At 38.4% G+C, this 19,644-nt stretch overlaps 2 protein-coding genes across 8 annotated transcripts in view; one reads left to right on the top strand and one right to left on the bottom strand.

The window, feature by feature from the left end:
* Positions 1-972: 972 nt before the first annotated feature.
* Positions 973-19,644, bottom strand: part of tube1 (tubulin, epsilon 1) — a 29,310-nt gene continuing 10,638 nt past the window's right edge. For 5 of the 7 annotated variants that reach the window (XM_067384711.1, XM_067384710.1, XM_067384713.1 and 2 more), the window contains 7 exons: positions 10,762-10,883; positions 10,500-10,687; positions 9,900-10,072; positions 7,501-7,641; positions 5,932-6,072; positions 3,937-4,111; positions 973-2,798 (listed from right to left, as the gene is read on the bottom strand). In XM_067384711.1, coding sequence (XP_067240812.1) covers positions 2,649-2,798; positions 3,937-4,111; positions 5,932-6,072; positions 7,501-7,641; positions 9,900-10,072; positions 10,500-10,687; positions 10,762-10,883 — 1,090 coding nt within the window. In that variant the 3' untranslated portion in view covers positions 973-2,648. Of the gene's footprint in view, positions 2,799-3,936; positions 4,112-5,931; positions 6,073-7,500; positions 7,642-9,899; positions 10,073-10,499; positions 10,688-10,761; positions 10,884-16,502; positions 16,599-19,644 lie in introns of those variants that run through there. The other 2 variants (XM_067384716.1, XM_067384712.1) reach the window with 2 other exon arrangements.
* Positions 11,851-17,049, top strand: LOC137019344 (uncharacterized). The gene is made up of 2 exons (XM_067384709.1): positions 11,851-12,079; positions 12,313-17,049. Exon 2 carries the CDS (start codon positions 12,352-12,354, stop codon positions 17,011-17,013), a length of 4,662 nt encoding a protein of 1,553 aa, XP_067240810.1. The 5' UTR covers positions 11,851-12,079; positions 12,313-12,351; the 3' UTR covers positions 17,014-17,049.

The following is a 19,644-nucleotide window of genomic DNA, read 5'->3' as shown; positions in this document are numbered from 1 at the left end:
AGCATGCATTTGTGGTCTGATGTATTTGCATGTGTATGGTTGGAAGTCAATTGAACAAAAATGTGTAGTGTGACCGCCCCTTAACTTTGTTGTTTGAAATGCAACAAGTAAAGAAGGGGAGACATTTTTATAAACACTTTAATATAGCAATGTCAAACATGTTAATACATGTCTTGCTTTACCTCTGACACATGTATATCAAATTCTCAGTCACAGGTACCTTCCTGGGTGTGGAGAACCTGTAGAGATAACACTGCATTATAAAGTGAACTTGTGGGATAACATACTGACTTTCCAAGACAGACCTACTGCTCAGCTTAGAGGTTAAGCACTGATATATGCAACCTCGTTGAAAAAAACAAAAAACATCTACGTGCATTATCCTGGAGTGAAGCTCAACCAACTAGAGGTCAAAATGAAAACAGGAATCATGCCAAAAGCAAGGTCTATAATGGAATACCCAGAGAAAGCTATTCTTTAGCATTCCTATTCATGTTTAACTGCATAAATATTTATGAAGGAATTTTTTTTTTTCTTTCGATAGCTTTGGAAGGTCTGAACAGAGGACAAGATAAAAGTAATTTAAAATAGAGCATTAATAAGCTGCAGTATATGGGGAAAACTCATTAATATAAATAATATATTCAGGGACAAACTGAAGTAAAGAGTCAGATAAACCCTGTATCATCATTAAGGTGTATACTGAATTTTATCTTTTAAATAGTGAATAAGCATTTTACAATGTCCTGCTGTTTTGAGTGACTGAAATACTGTGGTGGCTGCTATATATGGATCACAAGCTGCAGTCTCTTCACATATATTTGAGAGGTGATCTAAATATTTGTGGCTTGAAACAGATGGAAAATTGACAGGCCTGTGCTGCAGTTTTATGGAAGTTTTGCTCTCCATGTCTCTGTGCCAGTCATGAGACTCAAAACTATGAATTGCTGTGAACAGCTCTTAAGTATTTGATAAACTAATATGGTATTTGTATGTTTAAGACCTTTTATGACTTTGTGCAAGAATTTAAGATTGAATTGAATTAAAAACCAATAAGGCATAAGAATATTTTAAAGAAGACATAGGGTGTTTTAAATTTTTATTAGAAATAGTGCGAGTTGCGTGTTCACAAAAAAATGGACATAGAAAAAGTACACTTTAAATACCCAGATGTTGGATACTTCATGCACTCAACTGTCGCAGCTTTAATTATGTAGTGGAGGAAGAAAGGATCAGAATCCGACATTGAATGACAAAACCTTATAAAATTCATACACTACATGGATGAGTACATGTGCATAAGTACATAGTTTATATAAGTGAATACTATATAGTGCATCATTTGGGACGCAACTATAACTTCAAACAGGATAACATGGTCAATGAACTCTATCACAGGTCATTACAGCTGGACAATAATACTTTAGGGACCAACAGATGCCCTACACCAATTAATTATAAAGGCATAAATTAAAACCTTTTGAATGAATGATCATAGCGATGTGAAAATAAGTGTAAAGCAAAACTACTGCTTATGCTAACCTGCAAACAAATCATCTGCCAACAGGTCAATATAGAAAGAGCCAAATTAAATGAGATGACGAAAGTTTAAGCTTTGTGTTGACTGTGCCAATGACAAGACAATAACTTTGTATGTAAATCAGATAAAGTGGCATTTCTGTTTTTTACTTAAGTGTAATGACAAATGAATCTGTGCTTTTCCTTCTATTAAAACTACATTATCCAGGCACTGTTTGATATTATGACTATTTTATTTTATTTTCATACAAAAAACAAAACAAACAAACAAACAATCAATCAAATAAACAAACAAACAAACAAACAAAACTGTAATAACATTTTACAGGTGAAGTGCCTCTAATACAGGGATGGGCAATTCCTGCCCTGGAGGTCTAACGTCCTGCAGAGGTTAGGTCCACTCCTAATCCAACACTTCTAAGAAAACCTAACCAAAGTCTTCAGGATTACTTGATGATTACCGGTTGATTTGTTAGATTTGGGACGTAACTCAAATCTGCAAGACAGTGGCCCTCCAGGACCAGAACTGCCAATCAATGCACTAGTGTCACCAAATAGAATCGTAAAAACTCTCTTTGTCTGTCATACTAACAGATCCACTCCAAATTCACGCCAATCACCATTTTGCATTAAGAAAATATTGGTAAAAAATTTGAAAGTACCATTTATTATACATTTATATATAAATGTTTGATCATTTTGTCTAATTACAAAGACTTGTATACATAAAGACGGTATACTCATATTACTATTAATGGGAGAAAGTGCAAAGTGCAATATGGTGGAATAAGTCCTTCTAAATAAAAGAGTCAATCGCCGATTGGTAAAGTCTTCATGTCACTGCAGCTGCTGTCAGAAGCTTTTTTTAATACTTTTTGAGCATAAGTAACAACATTTTTTAAACAGTTGTTGTAAGACTTCATTGGAGCTTTCAAATATGAAGTTTAATCATAAGGTTTGTGAACAGCTTTGGAGAATTTGATGTTTCCCCATTCAACGAGATAGAAATTGCACTTGCATGACTGAAATAGCTGCCAGAGAGGTGTTTCAAAGATGGCTGCCGAGTGAAATGACTTGCCTTAAAAGGACTTTGCTAGTATAAACACAGGTCAGGTGGCGATGGCAAGTCTGGGGGCATTGGGCATGAGAGGGCTTTCCAGGTGTGTGTAGTCTTCAATAAGATCTGAGATAGATGACAATGCCTCATTAAATCCAGCCAACTCCATGCCATCCACTGCTAGATAATGATGCAAGTGAGCCTTTGGGGAGAACAAAAAACACCATTATAACATAGTGTACATATGGACATTTAAGTCACACTTAAAAATATAGGAATATGAAGCAAAATATAAAACAATGTAGCTTTTATTTTAAATGATCACACGTTTGTAAGACAATACAACTATTTTCAATAGTGAAATGTGTATTTTTTTCAATTTAAAATACTATCCAGTAAGATATAAGACAACTTAAGCCCTCTGATTTCCCTGGAGGACTAAGGATATTTTTAAATATCTCTCTGATTGTGTTCATCTGAAAGAAGATAGTCATATAAACCTTGGATGGCTTGTGGGTGAGTAAATCATTAGATAATTAAATAAATAAATAAATAAAAAATAATCTTAACTTTAACATTTTTAATTTTTGGGTGAACTATCCCTTTAAGAATAAAGTTAAGATTATTTTGTATTTTTTTCAAAATCATTTAAATTCAACATAAAATCAAAATTGAGAAATCTTATTCATTGTCATCATGTCGACAGATGAGGTAATTAAAATTACACTGATTATAGTATGATTTTGTCCTGAACATTGTATAAGCATTTGTTTCATGTGTCATTGGATAGAAGAGAGGATCTCTGTAGCGCATGCAAACGTCACATCCTTTTGATTTTGCCGTCAAAAAATCCCGAATCCTTCACAAAAATCAGTCCACAGGCTTTCATAGACAACCTAGGAAGTTTTGTTACAATTTGTTCACACATTGGCAATAAAAAAGTGATTAATACATGAGAATTACATTACATATATCACCTTTAAGAAGATTTTTGTGAAATCGACCCCAGCCAACGACAACACTACTGACTCATTTACTGGTGCAATTATGGAGCAGATCAATTAATTTCTTCAATTAGAGTTGAGGTAACTTGTTTGGTAAACCTATTTTAAAACGGGATTGTTTTAGCAATGTTTGCTGAAACTATGGTGCTAACATAACCCACTTTACTTTTAATATGACAGCTTAAAAGCCCAACGCATGACATGAAACCATTTACTTCCCCTTAAAGTCATTATTGAGAGAACTAGTGTCTGTGCATTAAAAAAAAAAAAAAAAACAGAAGGCAATTATGAATATGTAACGTGTGAGATGCTATACAGTGGTGCTTTGGGACACACCTTCCTACGGTAGAGTTTCACAAAACGCTCCCTTAGTTCAAAAAAGGTAGATTTCACGCATGTGTTGTTGGCTAAGGCCAACAGAGAATGTGAGTGACAAACAGGAGGGACTGAACACAGGCTAGTCTTCCATCCCTCCTGATTCCATGGGATAAATGGCAGGGTGGGCTTTAGCCTAAAAAACAAAAAAAAAAGAACAACACAGATTATTCTATACTTAAATAGAGAGACTCCAGTAAATGATCATGGATTACATACAGATCACTTCATTAAGAAAGATATACTAATGTTCTATTCCTACTTAGACAGCATTTTCAAGCATCAAAGGAGTGCTCCTAATGTGACGCCTTTCAAATAGTAGACGAAAACAACAATCACAAAAAAAATTAGGCATATATCTGAAAATATTTCATCTGAAAAAGTAACATATCTGCCGGTTTTGTGAATTAAATGAAAACATAAATGTTTTAAAATAAATTACTTTGCTGATGTTTAGATCTAACGATTGCTCAGTGATATCAGATCACACATTGCAAATTAGCTAGCTAGCTATTGAGCCACTGAAATGCCTTTACTGTTCAGAATTCTCCAGATGTCAATGATGAGATTTAAAGCACAATTAAAACAGCCATCTAGATCATAAAGCTTGAATTCTAAGCATGTATGCTGCTTTGCTTACCACACGCCATACAGTATAGTAGCCAAGTCTTCTTCTTTCTGTTTACAGACTGACATAACCATGCAAAGACGAATGGCGTCAAACTAAGCTTTCCCATGAAATCCGACACGGTGTCTCAAATTATAAATGATTTTCATAAACTTATCGGTACAAATCAGTTTAAGGTAAGGAGACAATTTTGAACACTTCTGATTTCTTATGTACTTGTTCAATAACTGTTTTTCTAAACAAAAAAGTTACATACTGCAGCTTTAAGTACAAAAAAATTATCTATATTGTTTTAATGACTATTTCACCCAAATTTGTGCACCTTGTATTTTTCCGCTTATTAGGACTATTGTTTCAACTTCCTAAGGTAAGACTATTACAGGGCTGGGCAACTCTAGCCCTCGAGATCCATTTTCCTGCAGAGTTTAACTCCAAACCTAATCAAACACACTTGAACAAGCTAATAAATTCTTCAGTATCACTAGAAAGCTATAGGCAGGTGAGTTTGATCAGGGTTGGAAAAGAACATCTCGAGGGCCAGAGATGCCCAGCCCTCCTCTATTACCTCGTTTACCTCTGGTATTGCATTTTCATTGATCTGATCACAAGTGGTATTACCATTTACATCTGGTATTAAAGGGACAGATCACCCAAAATGAAAATTCTGTCATTTGTTCAGTGCACATCAACATTGTTCAGTGCACATCAAATATGGTAAACGGAAGCTCAAACGTGCTTGCTTGAAACGCGAACAAATGAGGTAAATGCATTAAGCATGAATGGTTGAGCTGTATGGTAAACAGAATATGGTAAACGGCAGCTCAATCTTTCTTGCTTAATGCATGTACCTCATTTGTTCTTGTGTGTCAAACAAGCACATTTGAGCTTGTGTTTACCATATTCTGTTTACCATACAGCTCACCATTCTTGCTTAATGCATGTACTTAATTTGTTCGCGTTTCAACCAAGTATTGAGCTTCCGTTTACCATATTTGATGTGCACTGAACAATTTTTATATGTGAATGAAAGCCTAAGTTAAATCATTCATTATATAAAGCTATCATGTCTCTTCAGAAGCTCTGAAGTCTCAGTCTATGGGAAAGTAGCCCATCTTTGATTCTTTATAGTTTATAGTGCTTGCAATTTCACCCCAACCCCCACTCCCCCCATAAGAAAACAAACAAACAAACAAGAAACTTGAATCTACACTATTTACATAAATGACATATTTTGAATCAAAACGATTCAAATTTTGGAGTGAGAAAAAAATTAGGATGGGAAAAAACTGACAAAAGGCTAAACAAATCATATTATGGGACAGACAAACCGCTCAATATTCCGGCGCAGATCTGACAGCTGAACGTTTCCACGCAGCATAAGAGCACAGGCCAGATACAGGTTGTGTTTGGGGTCAGCTCTGATCAACTGATGCTCCTTACTGAAAGCATCTGAGAACATCTGATCCAGCCTACAGAACACAACACAGCATCCACTTGGTGATGACATAAGACACTAAGGCTTCTGTGGCAGGGTTTTTCAACTTCAGTCCTGGAGGGTCACTGTCCTGCAGAGTTCAGCTCTAAAGGGGTTTACGTGAATTTCACTACATTCCAAAGTGTAAGTTTGGTGAACTCTGACCTATGAATTTGTGACCTACAGTATAGAACAATATGTCATGGCATGACCTCTTTGTTGAATTAAAAGTAAATTTAAAGTTTCAGGTTTGCAGCATTGCAGGAAAGTGGAGTATTTTTACGTTTCATGTTGAATTTGTTTCTAAAAAGACACATCACGACAGTTGCAGTGCCTGAAGAGATTTCATATTCTCAAAATCTAGTCTGACAGCAGCTAATAAAACACACCACAACAAACTAGTTAAAGGGATAGTTCACCCAAAATTGAAAATTCTGCCAACATGTACTCATCCTTAAGTTTTTTCCATAGCTTGAAGTAAATGGGGTCCATTAACTGTTTGGTTCCTGCACTCCACTTTCCTGCAAAATAACTATCCCTTTAAGGTCTTCAAGATTACTTCAAAATTACAGACAGGTGTGTTTGATTAAACTCTACACTAGCCCTCCAGATTTGAATTGAAAAGCCCTGCTGTATGGCAATCCCTAGTATCCCTAAATAGCACATGGAAGTTGGGAAATAAGCAAAGAGTGAAATAAATTAAGTGAGCAAATTCAGATGAATTACAATTAATATGTTACTTACAGATGATGACAATATTTTTTAATCATCAACAGAATTAAATTATATATATATATATATATATATATATATATATATATATATATATATATACATATATATATATATTTTTTTTTTTTGTGTACAGTCTTGTGAGTTACAGGCAAGTAATCAGCAAAACAAGGACACAAAAGAAGGAAAGCACAAACCACTCCTCCCACCCTCACCTTTTTTCAGCTTTGCTATGCTTTTGTGTACGGCATCTCTGAGTTTACTGAAAATCTAGCCTTGCAAGCACAGAGCGGCAGACTATATTTATACATAATAAAATCCCAGCATTTGATGTTTTACATATTGTTTCTCATGTTAAGACTGATTGGCACCTCAGTGAAATGAGTGAGCAATGTTAGTGAACAATAAACAATTATGTTGTTAATGCCTAAAAACAATCAACATTTCTTTATCCATATGATTTAATTACATGTTTTTTTAAACAAGTGATTTATGAAATATTTTCTAGAGCCAGCATAAATAATTTTTTATTTTTTTTTAAAAGGTGCAAACTGCATCTATCATTCTCGCTCGATCTCGTACAAATCAGTTTTTTTTAAATCATGTTTTTATATATTGGGCATTTGAGGCAGGTGTAAGAGCAGATGATGTGAAACCGGGTAAAAATTACTGCAAATGTATAATGACAAACCTGCGTGGTGGTATGTTTATATCAGCAAGTGTGTAGAGAGGAGTTAGGCTGGACACAAGGTAGTGTAACCGTGGGAAAGGTACCAGGTTCATGGCTATCTCATTTAGATCCATGTTGAGAGAGCCCTCAAAACGTGCTGAACTGCAAGAGAAGAAATCAAATGAGTGATCAAATCTCTTAAATAAATATAAAAAAGTGCCCGTTTTATTAGTGGTCGACTGAAATATCACCAGTTGGCATTAAATATGTGCATCGGCTGATAAGTTTTTCAGTTTGGCCAATGTGTTGGTGCACCAGACTTTTATTTTGAAGGGGCTGAGAACACCAGCTCTGAGAACTGCAGCGCCTGAGCACACAGCACTCCCATTTTCCAGCTTCATTAGTTATTTGTTAAGCTCTGTTTATCAGTTTTGTCTAATACATTACTAGATATAACTGTTAAACAAAGAATGTAACTGTATATGAAAAAGTATTATAGCACTGCTTTTATATTATTAGTAACAGAAAGGCAAACACTATTATACTTAATTCTAATTTACTGTCAGCATTCAGCAAATATGCATTTATATAATTTAAACAAATCTTTGAATATCTAATAAGCATTTAATTTCACAAACCTTGCAGACTTAGTCGAATCTAGCTGTCAGATATTCTGAAATGTGCATTTTTAGCCTGCATGAACGTGTTTCTCTGTGCGTGACAGTCGGTCCGTGTAAATTAAATTTGGACAGAAGAGTTCAGCTCCACTGGAGACACACAATCGACAAACTTTAAACCCTTGAGTTCAAACTGTAGCTGTGCTACATTCAGTTGCCCACTGTCATATTCATGTCATTTTCATTGTGTGCTATATGTAAAATTAGTGTTACCTTGTTCTTTATTTAAAAAAAAGAAACTCCAATGCGCACAAACTTGCCAGATTACGAGTCCTCTGTTTGTTACAGTGTATAGCATTCTTCCTTTTTATTCATTCATTTATTCGATTCCTTTATTTGTGAAAAAGACTGGCCACCCTGCTATCTAAGATATCGGCATCAGCCATCAAAAAAACAAAAAAAAACAACAACAAAAAAAAACAATATGGGTCGATCACTAGTACTATCCATAATCAGTGCTGGTTAGATTACTTTAGGCCAATCAGCTTTGTATTCAAATATGCAAAAACATACAAGAATACAAGAAACAACAACATAAGAAGCATGATTTATGATTTGGCAAGAACCCACTATAGCGCGACATTAGTAATAAATATGACTGACTATGAAAAATGTTTATAACAATGTTAACTTTTCAATAAGAGACACTGTGGCTGTAAATGTAGGTAAAGGGCAGATGAGGTGACAAATATTTCTCCTAATATTTCTCCCAACTTAGGACTGACCTTGTATAACACGTTAACGTATGCATTTTATTCAAAATCCTTAACACGTTAAAATAATTTAACGCAAATAAATTACTGAAGCACGTGAAATTGCTTCATTAACGGGAGTTTATCACACTGAGCATCTACAATCATGCAAGCACCTGTAATCCTGGTAGGTGGAAATTTATATTCTAACCCTTTAACCCATTTATTATCCGATCATATTAAGCTGGGAAAGTTTGCAGTCCAATGATTCAGTAAGCGAATTCAAACAATCAGTCCAAAATAGCACGTAAAGTCCAAGGTAGCATGTAAAGAAAACCAGGCTGATTACATCAGAGATTGCAGAGAGAATAGAGACTTTATTCAGGTGTTTCGAGCCCTCACACATCGTGCTGTGGAATACATACTGAATATCAAAACATCCCACTGTTGTATGGCCAGATGATACGCAAACTACATTTCTCGGCTAGGCAAAGCAAACCAGCTTCTCGCTAGTAAAATTTTATGGATGAGGATTGCAATCAAGGTAAAGACAATTGTGGTGATGTACAGGAGTCGTACAGTATGCACATACATTTTTTTGGCATCTCCATGTGGTCGCAACTTGACTTAATAAAACTGACTTTTATTACAATTTAAACAAGCCCTGTGATGTTGTTCTGTACACATACTATACACCATGAATTCTAAAAAAAAAAAAAAATGTAATGTTTTTTTTTTTTTTCATGGGTGCTTTGGTGTGCACAAATTTAAGAATTATATGGATTCCTTATACGATTTGGTTATTTTGTGTCCTTTTGGAGTCTCTAAGTGTGCCTTTTTGGAAAGACACCATAATTTACCTTGAAAAAAGCTTTCAGAAAATACAGTTTTTTGAAAATCACCCTTCGATCTGATGGTTTTCTTTTCTGGATATGCAAATGATGCAAATGCAGCAAATGATGACAAAATGAATGTGCTAAACAAGATAAATGGTGTATGCTTAATTTCAAGGTAAGTGTGTGATTCATTTTTTTAGCACATGATTAAGTACCTGGTAATATTAAGAAGTAGATTGGCCACAATGTTGTTCATGGCATCAAAAGGTTTTTCGAGCTTCACAACCCCTCCTTGTCCAGAGATGATAGTACAGTCCTTCTTGATTGTACAGCCTAGTTTGCCAGTGTTGGACATATGCTGTATCTTACCAACAATATCCACCAGGGACTAGAATAATAGTAGAGAAAAATAATTAAAATTGTTATGATTTGTTCACCATCATGTCATTTCAAAACTGTATGAGTACCTGGATGTGTTTTTACACAAAAGAAAAAACTGTGAAGAACATCAATGCAGCTCTTGTTTTCACACAGCAAAACTGCAGTGATTAGGGGCAGTGCTTTTTGTCCCAAACAGGACAATAAAACACAATAATGCTAGTCCATGTGACTATTATGCTCTATAAGTGTCCTGATGGCATAATACGATAGCTTTGTCTGAGCAACAGACTAGTCATTATTCAGTGAAAATCTTTCCATCCAGTCTCATTTGCACATCAACATATTGAAATTTAATGTTTCAATTGGTTGAGACATGTGACCAGATGACAGAATTTTCAGTTCTAAAAACCCTTTAAAATTTTTAGAAGTCATACCTGGTTATCAACCGGCAAGACACAGTCTGCATGTTCTGTGAGTTCTTTCATGGCTAGGACGCTGTTGTAGGGAGAGGTGATGACATCATCTTCTGCTGTCGGGTAAACGGAGGTCACTATCCGACATACCTCTGGGAACTCCTCTTCAAGAAGCTTCAACACAAATGTGCCTAACCCTGAACCAGTCCCTAAACACACAAATGTATGCTTGCGTCACCACCAAATCTGAACACAGGTAACATGACAGACATCAGAAGCTCACCTCCACCCATGGAATGAATGAGGAAGAAGCACTGAAGGCAATCACAGTGTTCTGCAGCCTTACGGACCTGATCCACAATCTGCTCTCTGTAGGTCAAGCCATATGTGTGATGCCCGACTGCCCTAAGGATCATAGACCAATTTGATCATTGTCAATCACTGATCAACAGTCCAAAAAATAAATAAATAAATAAAATAAAAACAGTAATAATGTTAAATAACAATTTTTAGTTGAAAATTTTAAAATGAAATTATTTAATTCATTAGCCATTACTCCAGTCTTCAGTATCACATGATCATTCAGAAATCAATCTAATATGCTGATTTGATGGTCAAGTCACATTGCTAAATAGAAAGTTCAAAAGAACAGCATTTATGTAAAATAGATCTCATTGTCACTTTTGATCAATTTAATGCTTACTTGCTAAATATAAGTATTGATTTCTTTAAAAAAAAAATCTTACTGAACCCAAACTTTTAAACGGTATCAAAGTATTTAGGGATGATTTTTTTTCTGATAGAAAAACAGGTCTTGTGCATTCTGGAACAGCTTTTGCACCAATTACAGACCTATACGATGCCTTAAAATGCTTTCTTGGTTGGCAGCTGATTTTGGTGAACTGAACTGTTTTAACGCTACAAATGTGAGGCAACATGACGATGTTTGATTCATCTTTAGCCTTCAGTTTCGACTGACTGGCGTAATTTCAATCAAAATCAAAGTCTCTGTATACCTGTCTAAGAAGATGACAAGCAATCGACCTTGAGCACTGAGGAATAGTAACATAGGCCCAGTTTAAACCTGGTTTTAAGATCAATCTCAGGTGATTTGTCTCAGGTGAAGTGGTCAAAGACATATCACTCTTTACAAGTAGCAATTACATGTGTGTGATCAGATTTCAAAGGGTCTCAATTTTGTGACTGCATGCATCACGTCAAAGCAAAAGAAGATTAAAGTTGGCCAAGTTTAAACCCTATTTTAGCACTATTAGTAGCCATGTTTTAGTAAGTAGTCACATTTGACCATTTGAGCTTTTAAGATATATGTGTTGCCCTTTAAGGGATTTAACTTTTAAATATCTGCTTTATTTTTGTTGATATATATTCTCAGGCAAAATAAGAAGTTCATAATTACTTTTCTGTTTATCTACCTCATTTGTAAAAATTAATATTATTTGTTACTTGATGATGTCACTGCCTGTTTAGTCACTTCCTCTAAAATACTTCCTGGTTCTACATGAAAACAAGGAGACAGTCATGGTGTGCTCTCGCTCCAACAATCCATTGCATCCACTCTAATCCATCATAGAGGCAATGCCGTAAGTTCATCTATGTGACATTAGACATGTTAAAGATTATATATTTGTAAGGATTTTGTTAAAAAGACGATGTTTAATAAGTTGTTAAAAACAAGCTAACTGTGATGCTAACAGCCATTATAGCTGCTACTACAGTGACGATAGCTGTGATTGTTTGTTACAGAGATTTATAATTGTATGATTAATCAAAACATAGACATTGAATATTGTTGTGTTGTATTGTTTTATTACAGTTTTCACCGCAACATGTCAATGACAAAGAGTGACAGTAAATGATCAACTTACTACGACTCTGTCTTCATTGGCTACGGTTTAACTTGGTGTTTAGTCAGAGTTTCAACACACTGCACGAGAACACTACAGTGAAAAGGCACCGTTTGATGTTTAAAGTGGTTAAGATGGCAACCAGCAGCAAGTCATCTGTGTGCAGTGCTAGAAGTGGCAAGTCATCCACGTCGTCTGCGAGTGCAGCTCATACCCGGGCCAGAGCTGAAGCCGCCAAAGTGAGAGCGTCATATGCTAGCCAGGAGGCTAAACTGAAAATGGAAAAGGCTGAAAGAGAAGCTCAAAATCAGCTGGAAAAAGTAAGAATAGACACTGAGTTGGAAGTGTTAACGCTACATAGAGAAGCTGATGCAGCCGCAGTGGAGGCGCAAGTACTGGAAGATGCTGAACTATCAATGCATGCTGCAGTTGAAAGAGGAAGGTCTGAATCGGAGAAAGTTAAAATTGAACGTACCAGTGAATATGTCAATTCTCAAATTAACCTTCAGAGTCATTCTCCCTCTCCAGTCTTATCAGCCTCACCCGTCGTTCCTCCATCCCACGCTTATTCACATACCAGCTTCATAACATGGAGTCCACCTGTGAGAGACATTTCACGTGCACCGTCTATCAATAAGCCAAAGTCTGAGAAAGCTGATAGTATGCACTTACCCGCATCAAACCTACCTGATCTGTCTGCAGGTGCGATGAAGTCTGAAGTCAGAAGCCCCATCATGAACGTGCATGCTAAGTCATATGTTCCTAGATACATTCCTCCAGTTAGCACGCCACCTCAGGCAGAGCCTTTGGCACAGTATTTAGCACGAAGGGACCTCGTTAATTCAGGACTGTATCAATTTGACGATAAGCCCGAGAATTACCGGTCATGGTATTCTTCGTTCACCAGTGCAGCTCGTGAAGTTCACCTCACAGCAACCCAAGAATTAGACCTCATGACTAAATGGCTGGGAAAGGAATCTGGCGAACAGGTGAAACGCATCCGCTCAGTGCATGTCAGCAACCCCAATCTCGCTTTACATAAAGCATGGGAGAGACTACGTGAGTGCTATGCTGCACCTGAAATCATTGAAAAGTCACTATTTCAGAGGTTGGACAGCTTTCCTAGGATTTCAGGTAAAGACCACACCAAATTACGTGAACTCGGAGATTTGCTTATGGAAATTCAAGGTGCTAAAGAAGACGGCTACCTCACAGGTCTTTCATACCTCGACACTTCACGTGGAATTGCACCAATTGTAGACAAGCTTCCATATGGGCTTCAGGATAAGTGGGTGACTTCTGGGTCATTCTACAAGGAAGAAAATCATGGTCAATTTCCTCCCTTTGAGTATTTCTGTAACTTTGTGTGCTATGAGGCAAAGAAGCGAAACGACCCTAGCTTTATGCATCAAAGCAGTGCTACAGCACCCACAAAGCCTGACAGATCCATCGTGAAGAGTTTCCATACCAACAAACCTATCTCAGTGCACAAAACAGATGTGTGTGCAGTCAATGATGACCCTAACAAAAACTGTCCATTACACAATAAACCACACCCCTTGAAAAAATGCAGAACATTTAGGAACAAACTCCTTGATGACAGAAAGGCCTTCCTCAAGGAGAAAGGAATATGTTTCAAATGCTGTTCTTCAGTTTCTCACCTCGCTAAAGAATGCAGGTCTTCTGTGAAGTGCACTGAATGCGGCAGCACCAATCATGATGCAGCCATGCACCCTGGCCCATCACCTCAAGTAACTAAGGCTCCTTCACCACCACAAGAGGATGGCGGGGAGGGAGAAGATCGTCCTAACACGGCCGTTGTCAGTTCAAGCTGCACAGAAGTTTGCAGTCCAGGTCAGTGGAGTCGCTCATGCTCAAAAATCTGCCTTGCAAAGATATACCCCAAGGGTTTCAAGGACTTGGCCATCAAAGCCTATGTAATTCTGGATGACCAGAGCAATCGTTCATTAGCTAGACCAGAGTTCTTTGAGCTGTTCAATGTGGAGAGCAAACCATTCTCATATAATCTCAGAACTTGCTCTGGCATTGTAGAAACCTCCGGCAGGAAAGCAGAAGATTTCCAGATTGAGTCACTGGATGGAAAATGTTTTATCTCTCTTCCACCACTCCTTGAGTGTCATGAGATCTTGAATAATCGGTCTGAAATACCAACACCAAGTGCAGTCTTACACCAACCTCATCTCCGACGCATTGCCAAGCACATTCCAGAGCTGGAACCAGAAGCAGAAATACTTCTGCTACTTGGAAGAGATGTCATAAGGGTACACAAGGTCAGGCAGCAGGTCAATGGACCAAACAACGCCCCCTTTGCCCAACGTCTGGACCTGGGCTGGGTAGTAATAGGAGAGGTGTGTCTGGGTAATGTACATAAGCCAACAGTCAACACATTCAAGACCAATGTGCTGGAAAGTGGTCGCCATTCAATCTTTCAACCCTGCACAAGCTTTATGCAGATCAAAGAGATGCAGCAAAGCTGTAACATGTCTGGCAAGGCAACTGAGAAGACACTAGGACAGACAGTGTTCAACAGAACTGAGCATGACAACAAACCTGCTCCATCCATGGAAGATACAGCTTTCTTGAAAATAATGGACACACATGTCTACAGAAATGATGCTAAAAGCTGGGTAGCTCCTTTACCGTTCAGAGAACCACGCCAGCCCCTGCCAAACAACAAAGAGCAAGTAGTTAATCGATTTACATCCCTTCAACGTACCCTGAAGAGGAAACCTGAGATGCAGCAACAGTATGTGGAATTTATGGAAAAGATATTTGATAATGGACATGCTGAGGTAGCACCACCACTGAAAGAAGATGATGAATGCTGGTATCTTCCAACATTCGGGGTCTACCATCCACAAAAACCCAGTCAAATCAGGGTGGTCTTTGATTCCAGTGCTCGATGCTCTGGTGTCTCTCTCAACGACGTGCTCCTCACGGGCCCCGACCTTAATAACTCTCTTGTGGGCGTCCTTCTGCGCTTTCGGAAAGAGAAAGTTGCAATCCTAGCGGACATTCAGCAGATGTTCCACTGTTTCTTGGTGCGTGAAGACCATCGCAACTTCCTACGTTTTCTATGGCACAAGGACAATGATGTCAACAAGGAAGTTGTTGAGTATCGGATGAAGGTCCATGTCTTTGGAAATGCACCATCTCCTGCAGTGGCCATTTACGGGTTGCGAAGAGCCATCAGAGAAGGTGCACAGGAGCATGGTGCTGATACCGTCAAGTTTGTGGAAAGACATTTCTATGTTGATGATGGTTTGGTATCTGTAACTTCTGAAGCTGAGGCAATTGATTTGCTCCAACGAACACAGGCTTCACTAGCTGAGTCAAATCTCCGCTTACACAAGTTTGCTTCGAACTCTCAGACGGTAATGGAAGCTTTCCCTCCTGAAGATTGTGCTCCAGTAATCAAGGACCTAGATCTGAGTGGAGAAACTTCACCCACACAACGGAGTTTAGGTCTGCTGTGGGAGATCACAACAGACACATTCACCTACTCCACATCGACCATAAACAAACCATTCACCCGCCGTGGAGTCCTCTCCACTGTCAACAGTGTTTTCGATCCTCTGGGTCTACTGGCACCTGTCATGATCCAGGGAAGAGCCCTTCTCAGAGAACTTACCTCTGAACTGTCAGACTGGGACACGCCCCTCCCGGAGGACAAACTAAGCAAATGGGAAGTCTGGAGAGATTCTCTCCAAGACCTGAAAAAGCTTCATGTTAGACGTACATACACTACAACCTCACTCACTGAAGCAGTTCACACAGAATTGTGTGTATTCTCAGATGCATCGACAAAGGCCATAGGTGCTGTGGCGTATCTGAAAGCGCTTCAGAAAGATGGGCAAGTTGAAGTAGGATTTGTTATGGGCAAGGCAAAGCTAGCACCCCTGTCTGAACCCACAATCCCAAGGCTAGAGCTGTGCGCTGCTGTCTTGGCAGTAGAGATGGCAGATCTGATCCAGGACGAGCTAGATCTAGAGTTGAATGGTGTAAAGTTCTTTACAGACAGCAAAGTAGTCCTTGGCTATATTTATAATGAGTCAAAACGATTCTATGTTTATGTTCACAATAGAGTCCAACGTATCCGTCAGTCCTCAAGACCTGAGCAGTGGAACTATGTACGTACAGAAGAAAACCCTGCAGATCATGCATCAAGATCCTTATCTGCATCCTTCCTGGTGCAGACTTCTTGGTTCACCGGTCCCTCCTTCCTGCATCAGCCATCTGCAGAGAAAACACAAACAAATGAAACATTTGAGCTAATTGAACCTGAAAAGGACTCAGAAATCCGGCCACAAGTGCAAACATGTGCTACTAACCTGGAAAAACCAGAGCTTACCTCCGACCGATTCCAACGGTTCTCCACCTTCACCTCCCTGGTAAGAGGAGTAGCATTTCTAGTTCACATAGCAAAATCCTGCAAACACACAAACCAAAACGGTAAATGCAAAAGTTGGCACCGATGTCACTTACCTCGTACTCCAGATGAAATGGATCAAGCAAGGAACGTTATCCTTAAAGCAACACAAAAAGCTGCTTTTGCAAAAGAACTGTCGGCCCTTCAAACTAACCAAGCAGTGTCCAAAAGTAGCCGTTGCAGTTGTAGAAAAGAACCCAATAATTCTGCCCAAAGATAGCCACATCTCCCTACTGCTCACTCTGCATCACCATGAGCAAGTGAAACATCAAGGCCGTCACTTGACGGAAGGAGCGATTAGGGCAGCAGGACTGTGGATCTTGGGAGGCAAGGCACTAATCAATTCAGTACTCCACAAATGCATAATCTGTCGCAAGCTGCGTGGAAAGCTGGAAGAACAACGCATGGCGGACCTGCCACCTGAACGCCTCAAAACCTGCCCTCCCTTTACGTATGTGGGGCTAGATGTATTTGGACCCTGGTCTGTCACAACCAGACGGACCAGAGGAGGGCAGGCAGAGAGCAAGCGGTGGGCCATCATGTTCTGCTGTATGAGTTCGAGAGCTGTACATGTCGAGGTAATTGAGTCTATGGACACCTCAAGCTGTATAAATGCTCTCAGGAGATTCTTTGCACTCAGAGGACCTGCAAAACAGCTCCGTTCCGATTGCGGTACCAATTTCATTGGAGCGTGCAAGGAGCTTGGAATGGACAAAATGGTGCAGAGGTACCTCAGTGAGCAAGGATGCAGCTGGGAATTCAACCCACCACACAGTTCTCACATGGGAGGCTCGTGGGAGCGTATGATTGGCATTGCCAGAAGAATCCTAGATTCAATGTTTCTGCAGCTGAACACTCGCTTAACACATGAAGTTCTTTGCACACTAATGGCAGAAGTTACTGCTATTATTAATGCACGACCACTCTTACCTGTCTCTGCAGACCCGGAACAACCTTTCATACTTTCACCATCAATGCTCCTTACACAGAAGACAGGAGTTCCACCTCCTCCTGGCGACTTCTCAGACAAGGACCTGTACACAAAGCAATGGAGACAAGTTCAGGCTCTTGCAAACCAATTCTGGACCCGCTGGAGCCGTGAATACTTACCTTGCTTGCAACACAGACAGAAGTGGACAGTACCTCGCAGAAACCTTCAAGTTGGAGATCTAGTTCTGCTCAGGGACAAGCAGATAGCCCGCAACTGCTGGCCCATGGCCAGAATCACTGCCATATTCCCTGGGAAGGATGGACATGTAAGAAAGGTTGAGGTGACTACAAGTGACCAAGGCAATAGAAAAACCTTTCTAAGGCCAGTTGCAGAAGTTGTTCTACTTCTACCCAAAGAATGATCTAGAGGTTATGGTTTAACACTCTCAAAAATTCAGTGACCTCACATAGGTCAGGCGGGGAGTGTGTTGCCCTTTAAGGAATTTAACTTTTAAATATCTGCTTTATTTTTGTTGATATATATTCTCAGGCAAAATAAGAAGTTCATAATTACTTTTCTGTTTATCTACCTCATTTGTAAAAATTAATATTATTTGTTACTTGATGATGTCACTGCCTGTTTAGTCACTTCCTCTAAAATACTTCCTGGTTCTACATGAAAACAAGGAGACAGTCATGGTGTGCTCTCGCTCCAACAATCCATTGCATCCACTCTAATCCATCATAGAGGCAATGCCGTAAGTTCATCTATGTGACATTAGACATGTTAAAGATTATATATTTGTAAGGATTTTGTTAAAAAGACGATGTTTAATAAGTTGTTAAAAACAAGCTAACTGTGATGCTAACAGCCATTATAGCTGCTACTACAGTGACGATAGCTGTGATTGTTTGTTACAGAGATTTATAATTGTATGATTAATCAAAACATAGACATTGAATATTGTTGTGTTGTATTGTTTTATTACAGTTTTCACCGCAACATGTCAATGACAAAGAGTGACAGTAAATGATCAAACTTACTACGACTCTGTCTTCATTGGCTACGGTTTAACTTGGTGTTTAGTCAGAGTTTCAACACACTGCACGAGAACACTACAATATAAATCTACAAATGCAATGTGGTCACATGTGTTTTCGACATCCCATTGTGGTTGAAAGTGGACAAGATCAAAACATTTTTGACCTTGTTTATACTTGTCTACTTGTGATGTAAAAGGTCCACAAAGTTATATCTCATAGGAGAAGTGGGGAATTTTTCTTGACAAGGTATTCTTGTGCTCTTGACAAATGATTTTCATCTAGTTGGAAGCATAAAAATCTGTTACAAACCTGCTAACCTTTAACATTAACATGGCATTATCTGTGTAACGATTATGCGATATGTGTTATGATGGGTTTTGAGTGGTTTAATAATGATTATGCCATAGTAGTGTTATTTCTAGTCTGTACTCCAACACCTGCAGCGAAGAGCAACTCAAAGATGCCCAAAAAGTGGAATATTTAAGAGCAATTTTTTTCCTTATGAAATACTAGGTGCTGAGTGTAAGGGATAATGTTCAGTCTGCTGGTCTTAAATTGTCAAACCTCTTGAAGATCACCCTTTAAAGTTTTATTTTGCAATAATGAGTGTGTTTACATGACCAACAATTATGTAATAAAGAAGAGGAAGGACAAAATTAGTAATTTTGGATGCTTGGTTTCAATAAAAGCTGTTTCTATATACTCACCAGAACAGAAAAGAACTTCGATGTGAATACATTTGACTTGATATTTTTTACAAGTCCGAATCTCTAACCATTAGGCCACAACTGCTTCACAACTCGACAACAACAGGTCCTATACCAAAATTTTATTTAATAGAAATTAGCCTTAAATAATGTTTAATTACCAGCACACG

This window comes from Chanodichthys erythropterus, chromosome 4, assembly GCF_024489055.1.
Source record: "Chanodichthys erythropterus isolate Z2021 chromosome 4, ASM2448905v1, whole genome shotgun sequence".
Taxonomy (NCBI): domain Eukaryota; kingdom Metazoa; phylum Chordata; class Actinopteri; order Cypriniformes; family Xenocyprididae; genus Chanodichthys; species Chanodichthys erythropterus.
This window is presented reverse-complemented; position numbering and strand designations above follow the sequence as displayed.

What these genes read in the sequence shown, in the direction of transcription:
- LOC137019344 (XM_067384709.1), top strand. Translation starts at nt 12,352, where the DNA reads ATGATCAACTTACTACGACTCTGTCTTCATTGGCTACGGTTTAACTTG.